Source organism: Prionailurus viverrinus, chromosome B1 (genome assembly GCF_022837055.1).
Source record: "Prionailurus viverrinus isolate Anna chromosome B1, UM_Priviv_1.0, whole genome shotgun sequence".
NCBI lineage: Eukaryota > Metazoa > Chordata > Mammalia > Carnivora > Felidae > Prionailurus > Prionailurus viverrinus.
This window is the reverse complement of record NC_062564.1, coordinates 136,418,501-136,443,152: the sequence shown is the minus strand read 5'-3', so window position 1 is coordinate 136,443,152 and position 24,652 is coordinate 136,418,501. Positions and strand designations below refer to the sequence as shown.

Below are 24,652 nucleotides of genomic sequence, written 5' to 3'. Positions count from 1 at the left end.
GCAATCTACACATTCAGTCCAATCCCAATCAAAAATTGCACCGGCATTCTTCTCAAAGCTAGAACAAACAACCCTTAAAATTTGTATGGAACCACAAAAGACCCTGAACAGCCAAAGTAATATTGAAGAAGAAAACCAAAGTGGGAGGCATCACAATCCCAGACTTTAGCCTCTACTACAAAGCTGTAATCATCAGGGCAGTATGGTATTGGCACAAAAACAGACACATAGACCAATGGAATAGAACAGAGAACCCAGAATTAGACCCACAAATGTATGGCCAACTAATCTTTGACAAAGCAGGAAAGAGTATCCGATGGAAAAAAGGCAGTCTCTTTAACAAATGGTGCTGGGAGAACTGGACAGCAACATGCAGAACAATGAAACTAGACCACTTTCTTACACCGTACACAAAAATAAACTCTAAATGGATGAAAGACCTGAATGTGAGACAAGAAATCATCAAAACCCTAGAGGAGAAAGCAGGTAACAACCTCTTTGACCTCAGCTGCAGCAATTTTTTGCTATACACATCTACAAAGGCAAGGAACTAAAAGCAAGAATGATCTCATCATTGGGACCTTATCAAGATTAAAAGCTTCTGCACTGCAAGGAACCAATCAACAAAACTAAAAGGCAACCGATGGAATGGGAAAAGATATTTGCAAATGATACATCAGATTAAGGGCTGGTATCCAAAATCTATAAAGAACTTACCAAACTCCACACCCAAAAAACAAATAATCCAGTGAAGAAATGGGTAAAAGACATGAACAGACACTTTTCTAAAGAAGACACCAAGATAGCCAACAGGCACATGAAAAGATGCTCAATGTCATTCATCATCAGGGAAACAGAAATCAAAGCCATAGTGAGATACCACCTCACACCAGTCAGAGTGGCTAAAATGAACAACTCAGGAAACTACAGATGCTGGCGAGGACGTGGAGAGATGGGAACCCTCTTGCATTATTGGTGAGAATGCAAACTACTGCAGCTGCTCTGGAAAACAGTGTGGAGATTCCTCAAATAATTAAAAATAGAACTACCCTATGACCCAGCAATAACACTACTAGGAATTTATCCAAGGGATACAGGGGTGCTGATGCATAGGGGCACATGTTTATAGCAGCGCTTGCCACAATAGCCACCTTATGGAAAGAGCCTAAATGTCCTTCAACTGATGAATGGATAAGGAAGATGTCGTTTATATATACAATGGAATACTGCTTGGCAATGAGAAAGAACAAAATCATACCATTTGCAGCAACGTGGATGGAATTGGAAGGTATTATACTGAGTGAAATAAATCAGTCAGAGAAGGACAGATATCATATGTTTTCATTCATATGTGGATCTTGAGAAACTTAACAGAATAACATGGGGGAAGGGAAGGGGAAAACAAACAGTTACACGGAGGGAGGCAAACCACAAGAGACTCTTAAATACAGAAACAAACTGAGGGCGGACAGGGCGTGGGGGAGAGGGAAAACGGGTGATGGGCATTGAGGAGGACACTTGTTGGGATGAGCACTGGGTATTGTATGTAAGCCAATTCACTAATCATCAGGTAAATGCAAATGAAAACAACAAAATATTATCTCATACCTGTCAGAATGGCTAAAATAAAAAACACAAGAAATAACAAGTGTTGGTGAGGATGTAAAGAAAAGGGAAGACTCATGTGCTGCTGGCGGGAATACAAACTGGTGTAGCCACTGTGGAGAAGAGCACGGAGGTTGCTTAAAAAATTAAAAACAGGGGCGCCTGGGTGGCGCAGTCGGTTAAGCGTCCGACTTCAGCCAGGTCACGATCTCGCGGTCCGTGAGTTCGAGCCCCGCGTCGGGCTCTGGGCTGATGGCTCGGAGCCTGGAGCCTGTTTCCGATTCTGTGTCTCCCTCTCTCTCTGCCCCTCCCCCGTTCATGCTCTGTCTCTCTCTGTCCCAAAAATAAATAAACGTTGAAAAAAAAAAAAAAAATTAAAAAAAAAAAAAAAAATTAAAAACAGAAATACCATATGATCCAGTAATTCCATTACTGGGTATTTACAAAAAGAAAATAAAAACACTAATTCGAAAAGATGTATGTACCCCTGTGTTTACCACAGCATTATTTACAACAGCCAACATATGGGAGCAACCCAAGTGTCCATCAATAGTTGAATGGATAAATAAGATGTGGTGTGTATATATGTAATGGAATATTAGTCATAAAAAAGAAGATCTTTCCATTTGCAACAACATGAATGGATCTAAAGGGTATAATGCTAAGTGAAATAAGTTAGAGAAAGACAAATACCATAATTCATGGAATTTAAGAAAGCAAGCAAACAAACAAGAAAAAAAAGATACAACAAAAAGAGACTCAAATAGAATAAACTGGTAGTTGCCAGAGGGGAGGTGGTGGGGGGGGGGGGGGGGAGGGATGGGTGAAACAGGTGAAAAGAATTAAGATTACACTTATAGTGATGAGCACTGAGTAATGTATAGAATTGTTGAATCATTATATTGTACACCTGAAACTAATTTAACACTGTGTATTAATTACACTTCAATTAAGAGATGTATTAAAGGCAAGAGATAATTTTAGGAAACACTGTCACATATTTCTTTTGATAGAATAAGACTACACCCAAATCCTGATGGAAAAGTTTTCCTATGTCTTTGATGGATAATGATGTCAGTAAATTCAGTGATATTTACAAAGTAATTGTATTAAATAAATAAAATACACATTCTTTTTTTTTTTTTTTTCCTCAACGTTTATTTATTTTTGGAACAGAGAGAGACAGAGCATGAACGGGGGAGGGGCAGAGAGAGAGGGAGACACAGAATCGGAAACAGGCTCCAGGCTCTGAGCCATCAGCCCAGAGCCCAACGCGGGGCTCGAACTCACGGACCGTGAGATCGTGACCTGGCTGAAGTCGGATGCTTAACCGACTGCGCCACCCAGGCGCCCCAATAAAATACACATTCTAGTATAATTTTACACAATCACGAACATTTATAACTGTGTATGTATGCAAACTGATTTATTCTAGAAAGGATCAGAAATCAGGGCAGCCAAGACCGGAAGTATTTCAACTCATATAAAGTGACCATATACTGATACTTTGGAAAGCCGAGTCACTTCAAAGGACTTATTAGACAGACTCTCCTGCAAAGTGAATTAGAGTCTGATAGCTGAAAGCATGCTCTTGCCCAGAATAGCTCTAAGTACTGTGAAATAAAACCTGAAGGTCAAGCAAGTAAAACAATCTTTTAGAACAATTTTTCTCTGAACTGCCACACCTTTTAACTTAGTTTAATATTAAAAATAACACATTATAAAACTGCCTAACATTTTCTGGGCTCTTAATATGTACACACTTCTTTTAGTTGTGTACTATCTTATTTAAACCTCTCCATAATGCTGTGTGCTAGGCACTATTACTATCCAGTTAAAATGTGGTTCAACACAGTTAAATAACTTGCCAAAAATTTTACAGCTTACACAATGGCAATGAGGGGATATAAACCCAGGTGCAATGATGCCCCTACTCGTGCACCTAACCATGCCACTTACTGCCTCAAACAACAATCTGAAATCTGTGCTGACACATGGGTTCCTTTTCACTCTGTTTCAGCCACTGGAACACCATGGATATTTAATACTACCTAACACGCAGTTTACAACCTTTCCAAGCATTATTCTTGAAAAGGTCATTTTATTAAAATGTCTCCCATTTCTAATGGTATTTGAAGAAGAGAAATGGTAAATATTAATACATATAATTACCCTTTCAAAATATACTACAGAAATTATATATAACTATGCCTTAATTATTTTAAAATATACAATCTGTATATATAAATAAAATTCTAAAGTACAATGTATTCCTTCCATTATTCTGCCAATAAATTTCCATTATAATAGGATCTGATAGTACAGTTTCCACACCTTGTCAAATTTAATAAACTGTATTTACACTTGCAATATCAACTCATATGACCATAATATTTTGTAACTTTTTTTATTTTTAAACATTTTATAATCTAGCCTGGAGATTAAATGCAAGGGCTACAGTCAGAATGCTCGGGTTGAAATTCTGACTCCAATGTTACAAAATGTTTTACTACAGTCAGCCACTTAATCTTTCTGTGCATGGGTTTTCGCTTGTGTAAGGGTAGTAACGATAACTTTCTCCACAGGATGTACCTGCAAAAGCGTTAACAAAGTGCCTGATATAAGCCCATGACTGTCATCATCTTTAAAAACACACTGGGGAAACAGTACAAGTATTATTGTATATAGAAGGAAGGGTGAGTTCAGAGGTAAAGTAATATTCAGAAAACCGTATCACAGGTTAGAATTAGGCTTAAGCGTTAGAAAAGCAATTGACTGAGTCCAAAAGTCCTCAGTCCAGTAGTCTGTATTACATACTTCTGGATAAGTTCATCTCCTACTACCTCAAAACTGGTACTTTCCAGGCACTCCTGACATCATCATAGCATAATCTCAGTATTTGAAAATTTTAAAATACTGGTAATAATCTAATATGCTGCTGAAGTCAATAATTAATGGTAAGGAGCAAACCCTAAAGATACAATGAAATGTTGATGGTAGGTGGTTGTTAGACACAATCATCAGCTATATATGAATCTGCAATAAACATAATGCATATAATTCAAATTTGTGCATTGACAGAATCATAAAATACTACATACAGAATTTTGGGTTTCTGCCCCAATAATTACAAATTAAATCAATAGGTCTGTGGTTGTGTCAGCTGAACAGAGGCACCAAGAGGCGGTTCTGAATGCAGTGAAAATGGGAATTGAAATCGAGGTCCCCTCAATCCTCCTCACCCCACACTCCCTCCTGTCCTCAAAGCAGTGGAATGTTAGAGCCAGCTCATACTGGCTCTTGAAAGGCAAGTGTTGTATTTTTGGAATTTTATGTGCTAGTTGTTAAAACATAGCCATAATTAAAAATTAAGGTCTATAACTTACAACTAAATAAATTGTTTAATTAATTAATTTATTTAAATATTTTTATTTAGTTTTGAGACAGAGAGAGACAGAGCATGAACAGGGGAGGGGCAGAGAGAGAGGGAGACACAGAATCCGAAGCAGGCTCCAGGCTCTGAGCTGTCAGCACAGAGCCTGATGTGGAGCTCGAACCCACAGACTGTGAGATCATGACCTGAGCTGAAGTCAGACACCTAACCGACTGAACCACCCAGGCACCCCTAAATAAATTATTTTAAAAACAAACTAAAAGTAAATACTCAAAACTCATCACTTCCTACTTATTTTCTATATTTTACTATTACCTGTACTCTTTTTTTAATTAATTTATTTATTTATTAAAAAAAAAATTTTTTTTGGAGTGTTTATTTTTGAGAGAGAGAGAGACAGAGCATGAGCGGGGGAGGGGCAGAGAGAGAGGGAGACACAGAATCTGAAGCAGGCTCCAGGCTCCGAGCTGTCAGCATAGAGCCTGACGCAGGGCTCGAACTCATGAGCCGTGAGATCATGACCTGAACCGAAGTCGAATGCTCAACCGACTGAGCCACCCAGGCGCCCCTTTATTTTTTTAATATTTATTTTTGAGACAGCAAGATACAATAAGGTGCCGTGGGGGTGTATAGAAGGGTCATAGAGAGGGAGAAAGAGAATCCCAAGCAGGCTCCAAGCTGTCACACACAGCCCAACACAGCGACTGATGTCCCAAACTGTGAGATTGTGACCTGAGCCAAAATCAAGAGTCAGACACTTAACTGACTGAGCCACCCAGGTGCCCCTATTACCTGTATTCTTAAGATACTTTACAATGGGGTGCTATTGTGTGTCTCTTCCCAATCCACATTCAGTAACACATTAATTGCCTGAAACAGGTCACTGTGGCAGTAGTCACATCATGGAAGTCAATAAATGCGACACATTAGGATCACCCCCCTCAACAACGCTGCCCTAAACAGAACAACGCTGCCTTAAAGTTACAGGTCAGCTACTTACTTCTTGGTAACTCTATCTACTAATGTTTTACAAACCCAATTAAAAAGGTACCAAGAAAGAAGGAATACGTTATGTTTAAAAAGCTGACAACCTTAACATCATTTGAAGGCACTTATTTTTTTCTAAACAATCCTTTCTGACATACAAATGTTCCTAAATATTGACACACGTGTAAATTCCTTCTTGTTTGTGAGTTGTGCTCAGATTAATTGTGTTTTAAAATAAAATGCATAGTGGTGCTTGTGTGGCTCAGTTGGTTGAGCATCTGACTCCTGATGTCATGCTCTCACAGTCGTGGGATAGAGCCCTGCTTTGGGCTCAGTGCTGACAGTGCAGAGCCTGCTTCAGATTCTCACTCTCTCCCTCTCTGTCCCTTCCCCGCTTGCTTTGGCATGCACACTCTCTCTCTCGCTCTCAAAAAAAATTAATAAACGTTAAAAATATTTTTTTAATAAAATAAAATTCATTTTCAAAACAACTATCAAAACAGGATGAAATGTACACAGCACAAAGAAAAAAATAAACTTATTCCTGAGAAATTCATTGCAGAAAGCATAAGTTAATGAAGGAAATATATGATTCTAGAAGGTAGGTATACGACCTGTGATGTCTGTGCCAGGAATGGGGGAAGGGTGTGAGGAAAGGATGTCAGAGGGGAAGGAGACAGAATCCTGAGGACCCTGGAGGCCAGAGAAGATACTGGCTTTTCTTCTACGACTATGATTTTGGCATATTATTAGACTTGAAGAAAAACTACAGGAATAGCTTAGGATAGTTTTAAGTTATTAAAAAATAACCACAGATATTAACAGTAAAAGAACAGTAAGAATAGTAACAACACGGTTATTCGACTTACCCTTAAAATGTCGGTCTTCAACTGCAATTCTGTAGGTGGGGCTGAGTGCATTAACCCCAGGAGAGTGCCCATGTCATCCTCCCCGTTTGGGGACAGCACCAACTGCTGGATAATCATCAGGGCATGCTGCCGGCACTGAGGGTACTTCACGATATTATGTGCACATCTCGCACCTCCAAATTCCCGGAAAATTCCTTGAAAGAGAAAAAAGAACAACATGGGCTAACTTAAAACATTCTAAGACAAATCAGATGAATTAAAATTTGATCTTTTTGTAGGAGGAGTAACTCAAAAGAATGCAAATAAGATGCACCCAACCATTTCCCCTTTTAAATTCAACACAAAACTGCACTGTGGGATGTCAGCAAAGGCATAACCAAATCCTCTCTAGATGTCTTTAATGCAAGAATAACACCCTAATATGTTCACCATGTTCACATTCTCCAAATCTAGAACATACAGAAATTCCACAGGTAGCCTCCAACGAGACCCAATATTTTTATGTAAAGGCTTTAAGCTGAACAATAATGGAAATCAATTTGTGTAAAAAGCTCTCATAGGAACAATAGCCCAAATAAATGAGATTTAAACTGAATGAGACATTCAAAATAGTAGCAAGAAAGGAGTGGAATACATTATTCTACAATGAGTAACATTGCAAGGAACCAAACTTTTCAAGTAAGTGGAGCACACGAATAAAAAAAGACAAACTCTATAATAAAAAGAAATCACTTTACTGCTCCAAAGCCTTGTAGATTGATTCTTCATCCCCTGTTATACAGATGAGGAAATGAGACATACAGAAGTTAAGTAACATGGCCAAGTTCACACAGCTAGCAAGTGTCAGAACAGGATTGATACCTAAAATAGCCCAGCTTTAAAGCTTTATGCTTTTAGAGTACCTGGTATATGCCACTATTACAATAACTTATATCAAACAGTTTAGTATTATTTGGTTATATGTTTGGTCCCCATTAAACTTGGGATTTCCTCCAAGTCTGTATTTTTATAAATGTTTCCTGAGTGAAAAGATGTCAGTGTATTTTGCTGTAGCAGCCACTGTCCTCTCAACTTCATGACTTTCTCTTTGCAAACTTTGTAAGAAGTGAGCGTTTAAGTCATGTGCTGAGGTTTAGCACACGGAAAGCCATGTATTTACTTCCAGGTGGCCAGTTAGTCCGCATTACATAATCATAATGGCTATTATTTTCCGAACACTTAACTGTGAGCAAAGCACTATGTGCCCAAGATCACATAGTTAGTAATATCATTCTTAAATTACCTACTGAATTCATTCAACTCTGTTTTGGCATTTGCCAAAACTGTATTTAAGTAATGACATATAATTACATGTTTACATCTTTTTCTATCCGGTGGTAATTCCTTCAGGGCAAGAATCATCTTTGTATCGCTAACACTTAGCATGGTGCCTGGGACACACAATACATATTAAATATGTTGAATATTGAGTTCCTTTGCATACTCAGGCAAATAGACATGCATGTGTTCACTAGCTCACTTATTTGTTCGCTCACTCATTCATCCATTTGTGGCTTCCCATAATACTTAAAATACAATTCACATTTCCTTGGCATGGCCTAAAAGGCTCTCTATGATCTGAACCCAGCCTATTCATCTCGATTCATCTTCCCAATGCTCTTCTTGAACTGTATTGACATTGTTGCCTGAGAGATTTCTGATGTTGGCTAAAATTTCAAGTAATCTTTTTTTAAGAGCAAGAGTGGTATTTTACAAATACAAGTGGACTGTCAATGATGGGCAGAAAAGAACTGAAGAGAAGTTGAGGCCGAAGATAAAGACTTAATAAATCCTTTTTACCTGGGAGAGGTAAGTTTTATTAGAGAATCACTTTTCAATACTTCCTTAAAGATGTAACATTATAATACTTTAAGTTGAATTACTAAAAATTAAGAAAATCATCATAGAGAGCAGATATTTTGGAAAATAAGCAAAGTCATTCAACTAAGAGTATAATATGTAAATAAAAAAACAAACTATTTCAAAAACAAGGCATACTATAAACAGCAATAAAATATAAGAACATATTTTGAAATAATAATAATGTTACATACTTTGTCAATAGACTTATAAAGGTTGAAAGTCTTGCATTTCTATATAGGATGGAACCATCACTGAATCAATAGTTTTTTCTATAAGTGATAAGGACATTTCAGAAGCAAGAATCATTAGAGAAGATAAAATCAGAGAGAACACTCTCTAAAAGCATTTGCTAGTAGCCTGGCTAGTCACCTGCATTTGTGTTTGATCCTTGAAGCAGCACTGTCAAGGTCTCCATAACCAACAAAGCCAGGTGTTTTTGGTCTTCAACTGAACTATTATTTCTTGAGTCCCCTAGGAAAAAGGATCAAAGGTTCAAATCACAAAAGTTGTATGCTTATTTTGTTTTTGATTCAGGTTTTTGATAATTTAATTATTTCTTTAATATTCACTTTTACCACTAATGCAATTGATATAATGCAACCTTTAAAAATGATGCACATGTCTACTGGCTACCAAAATAAAGTCAAAATCAGTGTTCACAGGTTTTATTTTGGTGTGGCTAGAAAGTTACAACTGTCTAACAAATATTAAAAAGGAAAATGTCAACACTGGGTGATATATGGAATTGCTGAGTCACTAGATCATTCACCTGAAACTGATATAACACTATATGTTAACTGGAATTCAAATAAAAACTTAAAAAAAGGAGGGGATGCCAAAGTTAAAAGTATTTTTCTCACAAAGGCTTTCCTAATCAAAGCAGTTAACAAGAGGATGCTAGATTTTAAGGCACCAAAGAGAAAGAAAAGTTAATGAATAGTGCATCTATTCAAACTATATTAATTCAACATATTTAATACTTAAATGCCAGAAACTGCTATGCTTTTATTGGATTTATTAGAAAGGATGAAAAATATCAAATTTACGGTACCTAAATAATAATACACGTGTATATACATAACATGACTAAAAAGATATATATTTTTTTGTTCTCTGTAATTAAAAACACTTTGAGGCACCTAAACTTTCCAAATCTTTCTAGGAGCTTTTTAAATTCCCTCTTAGAAGCAGAAAGTAGCAGCCATGAGTCATGTGGACCATGTTTCCCTTAATTTTTACCGTAAATTATTTTCTACTACAATGGCCCCTGCTCCTTCCCAATTCCCTAACAGAGGTTGAATGAACAAGTTAACTGTGTGAATTATTTGCAAGGATATCACAATGCAGATGAGTAAGTCATTCAAATCTATAGCCAAATAAATGGCAAAACATGAACAAAACATGCCGCCCAAACCCTTTTATCATAAAAAGTGAATGGAAAATGCTTTACCTTGTTCATTTAGTGCCTGAGTTGGATCCTTCAAGAGAGCAGCATATTTGTGCAAAAGGTTTACCATGACCTCCAGAAGGCCCACCTCCCTGAACACATCTTTAAATATGTAGTCATGTCGTGTAAACTTAAGAAGCGTCTTCATTGCAATAATGCTACAGTGGTAAGAAGAGCTAGATTTTAAGAGGATGCTAACGCTAATGAGTTCTTTACAAGGGATATAATTCAAGCTAAAAACAACAAACTCCAGCATCTCAAAGTATTTGCTTTGTACTTCTGGGAGCTTAGAAATCTTTTCTGCAAACTGTGACAGTGTGTGCTGTGACTCCAGGATGAAGTAATTGGCATTGTCAGCCATGTAAATATTTGTGATGGCATCAAGAATGATTTGGGCAAGGAAGTTGGTTTTTGCTTTTAAAAATGCATTCTGAAGAACTGCAAAGGCTTGGATGTTTCTCACACTGTGACCTAAAATGGAAAACAAGAACACAAAAGTAGGTACTATGTGACATTTTAAATTGTGGCAAACTAGTCTAGTTAAACAGATCATGAATTGTAATATTTATCAACTATTTACTAAGAACACATCCCATTTTCACAAAAATTCTTTTTTTTTTTTTTCCAACATTTATTTATTTTTGGGACAGAGAGAGACAGAGCATGAACGGGGGAGGGGCAGAGAGAGAGGGAGACACAGAATGGGAAACAGGCTCCAGGCTCCGAGCCATCAGCCCAGAGCCTGACGCGGGGCTCGAACTCACGGACCGCGAGATCATGACCTGGCTGAAGTCGGACGCTTAACCGACTGCGCCACCCAGGCACCCCCACAAAAATTCTTAAATTACCTACTAATTAGCTTCAGTCATTTCATTAAAAATAACAATACTGATTAAACTTTTAATGCATCATTATGAATATTCCAATTCAAGAATAGTATATGTTGAAACGTTAGACTGTTACAGAGAATAAAGCATGTTATGTAAGCCCAGGCTTCAGAATTTGGAAATGTGCAGGGATTTCACTTCTTATTATCTGCAAGACAGACCTTGTCTGTAAGAACAGTTACCTCTCAAGAAAAAACCTTTAGCCTGAAGCCGGAGGCCAGAGAGCAGCAAGAATGCAGTCAGGAAAACAGGGGTCTGAAAATTCTCTAAGTTCCAGTTTTCCCTTTATAATTACTACACTAGAACCTCCATAAATTTTAATTTGAAAATTTATTTTGTTTTCAAGCTAGAAGTGCAATTTCTTTATGTGTATGTTTCTTAAAGCAATTTATGGCTAGCTATTAGCTATATTTTTAAACATCTGGTTTTCAAACACACCAACTTAAAAAAAATCTGTATACATGGCTCTTGTGAGGCAAATTAGTAAAAATAATTATACAGAAATTAAAATAGAAAGTATGCGAAGCACCTGAAAACAACTGTTTGCCTCTAAAAACTGTCCCCAGCCCCACAACTATTAGAAGTATAGGTCATTTGTTAAATGACCAAAAAATTAACATAGTGTCAAGAAATTAACATAGTGCCTTAAAGAAAAAGCTGGATTTTTAAATGAAGACAAACAGGGACGCCTGGTGGCTCAGTCAGTTTCGGCTCAGGTCATTATCTCAAATTCGTGAATTTGAGCCCCATGTCATCAGGCTCTGTCTGACAGTGTGGAGCCTGCTTGGGATTCTCTCTCTCTCTCCTTCCTCCTGTTCCGCCTTCACTTGTGCTCTTTCTCTCAAAATAAATAAATAAACTTAAAACATAAAAAAAAAAAAAAAAAAAAAACTAAAAAGAAGATAAACACAGAACTAGAAAAACTAATCCTGGCTTGGACATTCTTTTTAGTATATATACATATATATATTTTAACGTTTATTTATTTTTGAGAGACAGAGAGTGAGCGGGGGAAGGGCAGAGAGAGAGGGAGACACAAAATCCGAAGCAGGCTCCAGGTCTGAGGAGTCAGCACAGAGCCCGATGTGGGGCTTGAACTCATGGACCACGAGATCATGACCTGAGCTGAAGTTGGAAGCTCAACTGACTGAGACACCCAGGTGCCCCCTGGCGTGGACATTCTTTAAAAAATGAAAAGGATTGGAAGATTTAGTATTGTTAAGATGTCAATTCTCCCCAAATTGATCTACATTCTAAGTATTCTCAGTCAACTCTCAGTCTCAGGCTTTTGTTTTTTGTTTTCAAAATTTGACATGATTAAATTTATATGGAGTTCAAAGGATATAGAAAAGTCAAAGTGATTTTGAAAAAGAAAAACAAAATTAGACAATTTAAAATGACTCTAAGACTTATTTTAAAGATACAGTAAAAAGAAAAAAAAGATACAGTAACCAAGAAATTATAGTTTTGGCTTAAGGACAGACACACATTGATCCATGGAGCAGAACTGAAAAAGAATCCCAGATATATGTTTGTACATGGTCTCCCCCCCCTTTTTTTTTTTATTTTGAGAGAGAGAGGTAGAGAGAGAGGGAGGGAGAGGAAGAGAGGAGGAGAGACAGAATTCCAAGAAGGCTCTATGCCATCAGCACAGAGCCCCACATGGGGCTCGATCTCACAAACCATGAGATCATGGCCTGAGCCCAAATCAAGAGTCGGACGCTTAACTGACTGAGCCACCCAGGCACCCTATACATGGTCTTTTCAACAAAAGGTCTTGGATACCCAAACTGGAAGAAAAAAACCGTATTCTCTGCCATATACAAATATTAACTTAAAATGTATCACAGATGTTGATATAAGAATCAAAATATGAAACTCCTAGAAGAAAACACACATTTTACGGATTTGGGGTTAAGTAACATTTTTTCAATCTGAGGTCAAACCTACAAAATATTTTTTTTAATGTTTATTTATTTTTGAGAGAGAGAGAGAGAGAGTGTGAGCGAACACGTATGCACGAGCTGGGGAAGGGCAGAGAGAGAGGGAGACAGAGGATCCAAAGCAGATTCTAGGCTCCACAATGACAGCAGAGAACTCAATGTGAGGCTCAAACCCAAGAACTGTGAGATCATGACCCGAGCTAAAGTTGGACACTTCACCAACTGAGCCACCCAAGTGCCTCCCTACAAAATATTTTTAAAATGATAAACTGGACTTTATCAAAATTAAAAGTTACATTCTTCTAAAGATGCCACTAAGAAAAAAAGGCCAAGTTAAGATCGGGAAAACATACTATAACACAAAAAATACATATATCTTATAAACGATTTATCCAGAATATCTAAAGAACTCTTAAAATCCCAGAATAAACAATCCTATCAAACACTGGGCACAGAGATCTGAACCCCAGTAGAGATACAAATGGCAAATAACACATTAAAAGATGCTCAAAATCATTTAGAAAAATGTAAATTAGGAAACAACGAGATACTACTACATACTCACTAGATTACCTAAATTAAAAAGACTAACACCATTAGTGCTGCTGAGGATGTAAAGCAAATTTTCTTACACTGCTGGTGTGAGTACTTCAGAAAACAGTCTGGCAGTTTCTTGTAAAGTTAAATATTCATTTACCATATGACCCAGCAATTCTACTGCTTGGTATTTACCCCAAAGAAATGAAAATATATGTCCCCACAAAGACTTGCTTCATATAAATGTTCACAGTAGCTTTATTCATGAGTTAAATAAATGCTGTCAATTGGTGAATGGGTAAACAAATTGTGACATATCCAAATGAAATACTATCCAAAAAAGGAACTTCAGATACACGAAATAATATGAATGAATCACAAAAGTGAAAGAAGCCAAATACAAAAAACTACATACTCTATGACTCCAGTTTATGAAATTCTAGAAAGGGCAACACCAAAGGAGATCAACGGTTGCTAGCAAGTTGGTGGGAAAGCAGGGACTGAATGGAAAGGGAAACAAGTAAATTTTTAGAAGGGTGGGCATATTCCATATCATGATTATGGTGGTGATTGCACAACCATATGCCTTTATGAAAACGCATCAGATTCGACACTAAAAATTGACAAATTTTAATATATGCCAATTATGTCTCAACTATTGACCAGAGAAAAAAGACATTCCATACTCTCTTTATGTGAATAGAGCTATCTCCTTTAGTCAGCACATTAACCCTACAATGCAGGCCATGGGATATAGCTATCTTTTGAGTTATAACTGAAACTCAAAATGATCTATCCTGATCCATTCATTTTATAGAATATTATATTAATTTTTCTGAAGAAGAAAGTGATATTTAGAAAGGTTAGATAACTCACAATCATATGAATTCTGATTCTTAGGGCACTGTCCTTTCTAGTTAACCTTGCTTTCGTTCACATTAGGTCACTGGATTCTCACAGTTAACCCTGCAAGGTTATGTATTTTACTATCCCAGTTACAGATGGGACAATATAAGGCAGACATACGAGGAAGGTTAATTTTGCTGCATTAATTCTCTCATTGCAAAATTATGCGAATATAACCAGCTATTATACCACTATCATGATCGGATTAACCAAGTGAAACAATAATAAAGTTTAAAATTGGAAGAATACTGTGAAATATTTTTAAATTAACTCAAATAGTTGTAGAATAATCAAGCTACAGTCTGTAAATTAGAAGTTTTTTGAGAGTCCTATTTTTTTCTTAATAATTAAATAAAATGAAACGCTTAACTACTCAGTAAGATATGCCTGGATTTCTACTTACTGCACAAAGACTCACTTGAAGAGTTCTGTACAACCTACAGACTGACAGTACAAGTCACTGTAGGAAGTCTGTCTGACAACTCCAACCTAACTCATGACTTTTCAATAGAATTTTCTCCAGCGAATTAAATTTAGGACTTTCTAGTATATCCATTTATTCTCACTGAATAAAAAAATTTATAACCATTAACTTCTATGTCATAAAATACATAGATAACACACTGTGGAATTTAAACAATCACACATGTTGATATCTTCTGGCTAAATTTTATGCCCAAATATCATAACTATATTGAATATTTAGTGACAATCACAGGAAAGAAACTATGAGAGGCCTTGAGGCTTATTATATTCCATAACAGTTATTAGGCATTTAAAATAAATAGGGCACTTGGGTGGCTCAGTCGGTTAAGCATCTGACTTCAACCCATGTCTTGATCCCCCACATTGTGGGTTTGAGCCCCATGTCAGGCTCTGTGCTGACAGCTTGGAGCCTGGAGCCTGTTTCAGATTCTGTGTCTTCCTCTCTCTCTGCCCCTCCCTGTTTGTACTCTGTCTCCCAGAAATAAACATTAAAAAAAATATTTTTTATAAAAAAAAAAATAAACAGTAAAACTAGCTTGCACTCTTAGGTAACTAAATGTTATTAACTAAACAAGGTTTCTTAGTAAAAGAATCAAAGTTAGGAAATCTGAACTATAAAATTTATTCTCTGACCTGAAATAATATAACTTCTTTATACCTACATTGCTCAGTTTTACAATATAAGCACTTGTACCTCATGCTTTCTGTTTATATCTTCTAGAGAAAAACATGGCAATCAGCGTGTTACTCAAGTTCCAACCATGTAAATTGGAAATGCTTTAGCATGCCAATGTTCAAAAAAGGCATGTTCCGACTGTTGTTTGAATGTTAAGATGAAATATTAAGATGTAAATTTCACTGATGTTATATTTTCATTTTATATACATATGTGTATATATGTGTATGTGTGTGTGTGTGTGTATATATATATATATATGTATATATATATATATATATGTATATATATATATATATATATATATATTTAAAGTATTTGATCTGCTAAAGACTGTCACTTAAGAACTTGCACCATAAAGAAACCATTAACTCTAATGAAAAACAGCATATTACCTTTACACATGTACCATAAAGAGAAATCAAAGTCAAACTAATTTATTCTGTCTCTGTTTCTCTGAGTGGCTCAAAACAGGGGAAAATAACAAACAAAAAAAAGGACTCACCTTTGCCTGCAGGCTGAGGTACTGCAAATCCAGGCAATAGAAAGGGTGCCCCTGTGGTAATACCAGCTGGTTTTAGTTCATTGACACCATATGTTGTTAGGGAAGTTATCAGATTAACCAGATCTTTCAAGGCATCTTTGGATTCTGCTTCTTTTGCTTGTTCCAATCTAGGAAAAGTAAGGTTTAGAAAATATTTTTTCTCTCTTGTTGTATTTTCAAATTTAACACAGAAAGAAAATTTCAATTTGTACATGCAATAATATATAAAGCACTCCAAGAGGTTTCATCGTACAAGTTTTCCTATATAAAAACATACTATTTTTTAAAATCTATAAATTTTATTATAAGACATTACACCATAATGAAAGCGTGCTGATTTTACATTTAACAGTGTTATTTTAGATAGCTCACTTTAGCCTTTGGTAGAAAGTATCTACAAAATAAAAGAATTAGGGGCGCCTGGGTGGCTCAGTCAGTTAAGCGGCCGACTTCGGCTCAGGTTATGATCTCGCGGTCCGTGAGTTCGAGCCCCGTGTCGGGCTCTGTGTTGACAGCTCAGAGCCTGAAGCCTGTTTCGGATTCTGTGTCTCCCTCTCTCTGACCCTTCCCCATTCATGCTCTGTCTCTCTTTGTCTCAAAAATAAATAAATGTTAAAAAAATTTTTTCAAAATAAAAGAATTAGATTAAATCTCTCTTAAGTTTCCTAAATTTCCAAGGTTATAAAGTTTCACTGTTTACAACCAAAAATCTTATTGACCATTTCTTTCCAAAGACAATTTCTCAGTTAACTTTCAAAAATTAATTTCTTGGAAAGTTTTAAGTCTTTATCTGTATTAATTAATTCAGGTACTTATTAGAATACACTAAATAGTCCTTAGAGTCTAACAATTTTTTAAAACAATGTTTCTTTAAAAGAACATTTGGAGTCATTATGGAATTATTTCTTGACTGTGGCTTGAGAACACAAAATGGGGTGCAAAACTATCTTTTTTAAAGAGTAAGATTTACTAGGGCTTCCTAATAGAACTAATTATTCTCATTAAAATAAAACTGGAGAGGGGCACCTGCGTGGCTCAGTCAGTTAAGTGTCTGACTCTTGATTTCAGCTCAGGTCATGATCTCAAGCAAGGTTCATGGAACAGAGCCCTGCATCTAGCTCTGCACTAACAGCATGGAGTCTACTTGGGATTCTCTCTCTCCCTTTTTTTCTGCCCCTCCCCCCTTTCTCTCTTTCTCTGAAAATAAATAAACTTCAAAAAAAAATTAATAAAGCTGGAGAATGTACAAAAGTAGAAAAGAAATATGCTTAGGCTCATAACTTAGACATTTTGATATGGTTTATGTACTTTTTTATTGTAAAAAGTTTGGTCTTAATAGTAGTTATTTTTATACCATATAAAGAATTTTATAACCTGTTTTTTCCATTTACCAGTGTCAATACAAATGCTCTTCCATTTATATAAAATCTCTTTACATATTCTTTTAATGGCCATGAAGAGCCAACCACAAATTTGGGGAGAGAGAGAGAGAGAGAGACGGGGGACGGCCAGCAGAAATCAGAATTCAGAATCATTAATATGCATAAAGTTTTGCCTACAATATTCACAATTATATTTTTAGGATTAATAAACATAAGTGAATTTATTCTATCAAGAGTATCGACATTTTTGAGGCTCTTGATAATATCTGACCAACCTGTGTCCTCAGAGGATTACACCAATTAACACCCTCTAGTAATGTGAAAGGCTTATTTCATCAACTTTTATGTCCTCCTTTGTAAATTAGGGTATATATGCAAAATTCTCTTCTGGGAAGTTGCCTAGTAGTACTGGCAACTGGGTTAAACTGGTGTTACATATAAGGAGTTTACAAAATAGTACCGGCTTACAACAAACCAAATGATTTACAAGTAAGTAAAGAGCCAAAACAACTAATGAGGCATGAGTATTTTCTTCCTAATAAAATTCCAACCAGCCATTTTCCCACGATACGTATAAAACATTTGGGGTGGAAAAGGGGGCTAGTGAAACATTTTGTTTTATATATACATTTGTAAGGTCTCATTCAATCTACATAATTATTCTTATTCACTGCATTAATAAACCATTGGTATAGTAAGAAATACTAAAAATGTAACTAAGCGAGAAGCGTTTACACTTTATGAAGATGTTCATTAGTTCACCTAAGCTCTTTTTCCTCAGCTACCAAAGAGTACATACACTTTCACACCTAACCACTAACTCCACCAAGTTTGTAGCCCGCATTTGTCAGTTTAAACTCACTTTTTGTACTCTGTTGACAGAACAGGAATAAAAAGAAGTGATTAAAGTCAAGGGGATAAAGTATACATTAACTAAATCATTAATTCCTTTTTTTCCATAACCCCAAACCACGCTGTTCCCAATGATGAAAAAAACTGAGTAGACATTTAAAATATGTTCTTAAATTGTGGGATTTTACCTAAGCAAGAGATCACAAAGGAAATTATATCCTTGCCATATCCGAAAATCATCCAAAAGAGTTTGGGAAACATCACTGGAATCTTTGAGGAAACAAGAAAGCCCAGCAAACATTTCAACAATTTCTAGGGGAGACAGGTCATCTGATTGCTGCATATTCTGAACACATGTAGATAAACATTCTTTTTCTGTAAGAATTAAGAATTAAATATATATTATTTATGTCAATTGCTTAAGAAAATTTTGATTCTTAACAGTGTTTAATAAAACATTAAGTGAAACATTATTAATCTATGAAATATTATAAGATAAATGTTACACATTCTAAAAGTAAAAATGATATATATATTCATTGGAAAAGCTCTGCCTCTAAGTAGTAAACAAAGGGTAAAACAGGAAATGTTGGAAAATAGTTGACATTTATCTAGTTTTTACACCATATTTGGATATTTTTCAATAAACAAAATGCTGCCAAATGACATTTTTGACCTTTTATATTAGTATAGTCAAAGAAAGAGAAAAAAACCCTATCTTCTATGTTTAAAAATAAAAATCCATAACTAGTTTAAAAGCTAAAATTAGAGTGAATACGGACAATGAGATACAGAAATACTTCGGGAAATAAAATTTTTTAAATTATGCTTGCACTACTTGTTACTCGTTTAAAGCAAAGTTGTACCTATTATTGACATTGGGGATTGAAGGCTTTTCAAAAAAGACTTTCTCATATCTGTAATGAAATTTATTTGTCTAAAAAAACCCAGTGTCATATAACAAAGGCTAAAAAGATTTAACACAGAAACGGAGGCAAGAACATTTAATGAAGGACTGATGTTAGGTGAGTAAAAAAGTTGTATTAAAAATTATTTTGAAGGGTTTTCAGGAAAAAATATATAATAAGTGAAGTATTTGAGATGGTACATTGTCTTCTATTTAGACATTTAAATGTCTATAAAGACATTACAGCTGACACTTATATAGGACTTGAACAGAATGGATAATTTCTCCTTAGTGCTGGTAAAGAATCTACCTAATTTCATTTATGCTACATTGGATACATAGTTATCCATTTATGAAGTATCTTCAGAAAGGCTTTAAACTATAGTATCTCAAATATAGTTTTTTTTCATAGAAGAGGAGGAAAGAATAGGCTGACACAGAACTTACATTATGATTAAACATTTACATGACAATGAAATTATTTCAAGTCTGTATATATCTACTGTTTGGAACATATAAAAATTTCTCACATTTGAAATGCCTCACAAACAAAGAATATTTTTTTTTCTCCTGGCAAATATAGTTTTTAATTTAAAATAGAACCTTTAGAGAACTGAGAAATAAAAAGCAATCTGTCATCATATGAAGAAGAGAAAACTGGAAGAAACGTAGAGCTCCTAAAATGAACATAAAGAAATATTCACCATGAATATACTTCACTACATTGACACTAAGACCGTGACGGGATATGGTCATAAGGACTTCTCCAGCACTCTTCCTCCACGGCAGGTTGTAGGGAGGGCACCAAGAGGTTATTGCACTGAATAAAAGCTGGAGATCATCTTTTTGAGCCAGCTCTTCCGCCGGAGAAACAAAACTGCAGAGTTTCACTAAGATCTAAAAAACACAAAACATATCTGTATTTAAATAAATGAATGGTTGGGTAAAGGGAGGAGCCAGAAAAGGACTACATCTGATGATTAAAAACCCCGAGAGTTCAGGGTTAGTATTAAGTGATATCATTAAAGCCACAATGATGGGTTCTCTACCTTAGGCAGCATTAAAAAAGACACCTATAATTTAGAAGTGTGTTATGGTAAAACAGTAAGCCAGCCCTACTTTTATCAGCTCATTGAAAGAAAGAAAGAAAGAAAGAAAGAAAGAAAGAAAGAAAGAAAGAAAGAAAGAAAGAAAGAAAGAAAGACAAGCCTTCTGTGTATCTATTCCTCTCCGTGGTATTTTTGCACACTGACTCTTTGAAACAGAATAAATCAACAGTAACTTTCGAGGTCAACATTTTAGTTTTCTAATTTGGCTCTTTAGTTCTTAGTTTGTCATAGGTGAGATGGAATTTTCTTCTCTAAAATGGACAGTTTTATGGAGGTAAGAAAGTAAAAACAGGGGGCACCTGGGTGGTTCAGTCGGCTGGGTGGTTCCAACTTCAGCTCAGGTCATGATCTCACAGTGTGAGTTTGAGCCCCCTGTTTGTGCTGACAGCTCAGAGGCTGGAGCCTACTTCAGATTCTGTGTCTCACTCTTTCACTGTCCCTCCCTGGCTCGCTCTCACACACACACACACACACACACACACACACACACACACACTCTCTCTCTCTCTCTCTCTCTCTCTCTCTCTCTCTCTCCCTCCCTCCCTCCCTCCCTTCCTCCCTTCCTCCATCAAAAATAAATATTAAAAAACTAATTTAAAAAAAAAAGTAAAAACAGGTCTTTAAAAATACTTTCAAATTGTTACAATTTCTATACAAGAAGAGAGGAGTATTACAATAATAAAATCATCCTAATTCAAAAGTGTCTTTCAATTACATCTAGTAGCCAAAAATCTTCTATGGCCTGGCTTTCAAAGAATATTCAAAACTTTTTAAACTTTGAGATGAAAACATATTCCTTAACTATGATTTGCAGAATACACATTACACAAGTGCTCAAAGCACTAAGAGCCACTACTTGCAGAATTCAGCTAGGGTTTTTTCTCTCAATGCATTTTTGTCTTTTAATCTTGACTCAGCTTCAGGAAAAGTGAACTTTTCTTCTCTTTGCTAAAATTTCTCATGTAAATATTTTTAAGTATATGTACTATAAATAACTATAATTTACATAAATTTTATTCTCCTGAAAGTGCCTCATGAAATTTGAGTATTTTACGATCTATGGGGAAACTGCTAAGTAGAAAAAAATAATTTTACATAGTTTTCATCTGCGGAAGCTAGGTTTTACCTTTCCTACTTCCTTCAATGCAAAAATTTACTTCAGTACAAGGGCTTTCTAATCCATAGCTACCAAATTATCAGGCTGGAAAAAAAAGGACTAAGAAAGAATTCAGAGAAGTAATATGTTTACAGCATCAGTAAATACAGGCATTCTACCCTCCGTCCCCCAACACACACACACACACACACACACACACACACACACACACACACACACACAAACATGGCTGGAGAAATTATTGCCTACTGACTTAACATGTATAATAGGTATTATATTTTCCCATATGTATTCAATGCAACAAAAAAGATAATATGAAAAAAATAGTCAACTGTAGCATCATCGATGCTCATAAAGGTGTATTACCAATTATGTGATTAGAGAGATGGATGCCATTAGAGATGCCATCTAATCTGTAACATAAAAACAAACCCAAAAATAAACTACTGTTTTACAAATCAAATCTTTGTTCTCAAAAATGAACTGGATTTAATTCCTTAAATTTGTTGCTCTAAAAATAACTAGTTCTCAAAGAGCAGGAAGAAAACAACAGCTAGGGACTTAATCAACACAGATACAAGCAAGATGTCTGAACCAGAATTTACAAACACAATAATAAGAATACTAGCTGGAGTTGAAAATAGATTAGAATCCCCTTCTGTGGAGATAAAAGAAGTAAAAGCTAGTTATGATGAAATAAAAAATGCTATAACTGCACTGCAATCTTGAATGGATGCCACAGTGGCAAGGATGGATGAGGCAGAGCAGCAAATCAGTGGTATAGAGGACAAACTTATGCAGAATAACGAAGCATTTGAAAAGAAGAGGGACATTAAGGCAAAAGAGCATGATTTTTTTTTTTGTTTTATTTCACTCAAAACTTTTTAATTGCTCTTAATGTTAACTATAAATTTTTTATGATACATTTCTAGTTTTATTAAGTATTTGTTGGGGATCATCAATATGCAATCTACTGGCAAGCCACTTGATAGTGTTCTGAATATGATGCCACTTACATTTAAACTGGTCAGAGGAGAGCCCACAGTCTGATTAGACTTGAGCTTGCCCTACCCTTGGAGCTCCAAATAACTAGACAGGGGTCTTTCTCAAGAGTATCTAGAGTACCCACCCCCAACCTTAATTGGGACACACAAAAGAGTGAAAAGAGCATGATTTAAGAATTAGAGAAATCAGTGACTCATTAAAAAGGAACAACATCAGAATCATAGGGGTCCCAGAAGAAGATGAGAGAGAAATAGGGGTAGAAAGGTTATATGAGCAAATCATAGTGGAAAACGTTCCTAACCTGGGGAAAGACACAGACAGCAAAATCCAGGAAGCACAGAAGACTCGAAGTAGATTCAACAAAAACCGACCATCAACAAGGCATATCATAGTCAAATTCACAATATTCAGGCAAGGAAAGAATCATGAAAACAGCAAGGGAAAAAAAGTCCTTAATCTATAAGGGAAGACAGATCAGGTTTGTAGCAGATCTATGCACAGAAACTTGGCAGACCAGAAAGGAGTGGCAGGATATATTCAATGTGCTGAATCAAAAAAAAAATATGCAGCCAAGAATTCTTTATCTAGAAAGGCTGTCATTCAAAATAGAAGGAGAGATTAAAAGTTTCCCAGACAAACAAAAATTAAAGGAGTGTGTGACCACTAAACCAGCCCTGCAAGAAATTTTAAGGGGGACTCTCTAAGGGGAGAAAAGATGAGGGGAGAAAAAAAACCCACAAAAGCAACATAGAAAGGACCAGAGAACACCACCAGAAACTCCAACTCTACAAGAAACATAATGGCAATAAATTCATATCTTTCAGTACTCACTCTAAATGTCAATGGACTAAATGCTCCAATCAAAAGACATAGGGTAACAGAATGGGTAAGAAAACAAGATCCATCTATATGCTGTTTACAAGAGACCCAATTTAGACCTAAAGACACCTTCAGATTGAAAGTAAGAGGACAGAGAATCATCTATCATGTTAATGGTCGATAAAAAGAAAGCCGGAGTAGCCATACTTATATCAGACAATCTACGCTTTAAAATAAAGACTATAACAAGAGATGAAGAAGGGCATTATATCATAATTAAGGGGTCTATCCACCAAGAAGACCTAACAATTATAAATATTTATGCTCCAAATGTGGTAGCACCAAGTATATAAATCAATCACAAACATAAAGAAACTCATTGATAATGATACAATAGTAGGGGACTTCAACACCACCCTTACAGCAATGGACAGATATCTAGACAGAAAATCAACAAGGAAACAACAGCTTTGAAGGACACACTGCACCAGATGGACTTAACAGATATATTTCAGAACATTTCATCCTAGAGCAGCAGAATATACATTCTTCTCCAGTCTACATGGAATGTTCTCTGGAATAGATCACATACTGGGAGACAAATCAGGCCCCAGTAAGTACAGAAAGATCAAGATCATACTGTGCAGACATTCAGACCACAACTCTATGAAACTCAAAATCAACCACAAGAAAAAAATTGGAAAGGTAACAAATACTTGGAGACTGAGGAACATCCTACTAAAGAATGAATGGGCTATCCAAGAAGTTAAAGAGGAAATTAAAAAGTACATGGAAGCCAATGAAAATGATAACACCACAGCCCAAAACCTCTGGGACACAGCAAAGGAGGTCATAAGAGGGAAGTATAGAGCAATCCAGGCCTTCCTAAAGAAGAAAGGTCTCAGATACACAACCTAACTTTACGCCTTAAAGAACTGGAAGAAAAACAGCAAATAAAACTCCAAACTAGCAGAAGACAGAAAATAATAAGGATTAGAGCAGAAATCAATGCTACTGAAACCAAAAAAACAGAACAGATCAATGAAACCAGAAGCTGGTTCTTTGAAAGAATTAACAAAATTGATAAACCACTAGCCAGTTTGATCAAAAAGAAAAAGGACCCAAGTAAATAAAATCAAGAATGAAAGAGATCACAACCAACACAACAGAAATAAAAACAATAATAAGAGAATATTATGAGCAATTATATGCCAATAAAATGGGCAATCTGGAAGAAATGCACAAATTCCTAGAAACATATAAACTACCAAAACTGAA

The 24,652-nt window shown here is 35.8% G+C and overlaps 1 protein-coding gene across 8 annotated transcripts in view; it reads right to left on the bottom strand.

Moving 5' to 3' along the window:
• WDFY3 (WD repeat and FYVE domain containing 3) overlaps positions 1 to 24,652 on the bottom strand; it is a 280,210-nt gene that overhangs the window by 128,259 nt on the left and 127,299 nt on the right. For all 8 annotated transcript variants that reach the window (XM_047855191.1, XM_047855189.1, XM_047855183.1 and 5 more), the window contains 6 exons: positions 20,029 to 20,221; positions 18,606 to 18,792; positions 16,145 to 16,311; positions 10,208 to 10,675; positions 9,127 to 9,228; positions 6,856 to 7,049 (listed from right to left, as the gene is read on the bottom strand). In XM_047855191.1, coding sequence (XP_047711147.1) covers positions 6,856 to 7,049; positions 9,127 to 9,228; positions 10,208 to 10,675; positions 16,145 to 16,311; positions 18,606 to 18,792; positions 20,029 to 20,221 — 1,311 coding nt within the window. The remainder of the gene's footprint in view (positions 1 to 6,855; positions 7,050 to 9,126; positions 9,229 to 10,207; positions 10,676 to 16,144; positions 16,312 to 18,605; positions 18,793 to 20,028; positions 20,222 to 24,652) is intronic.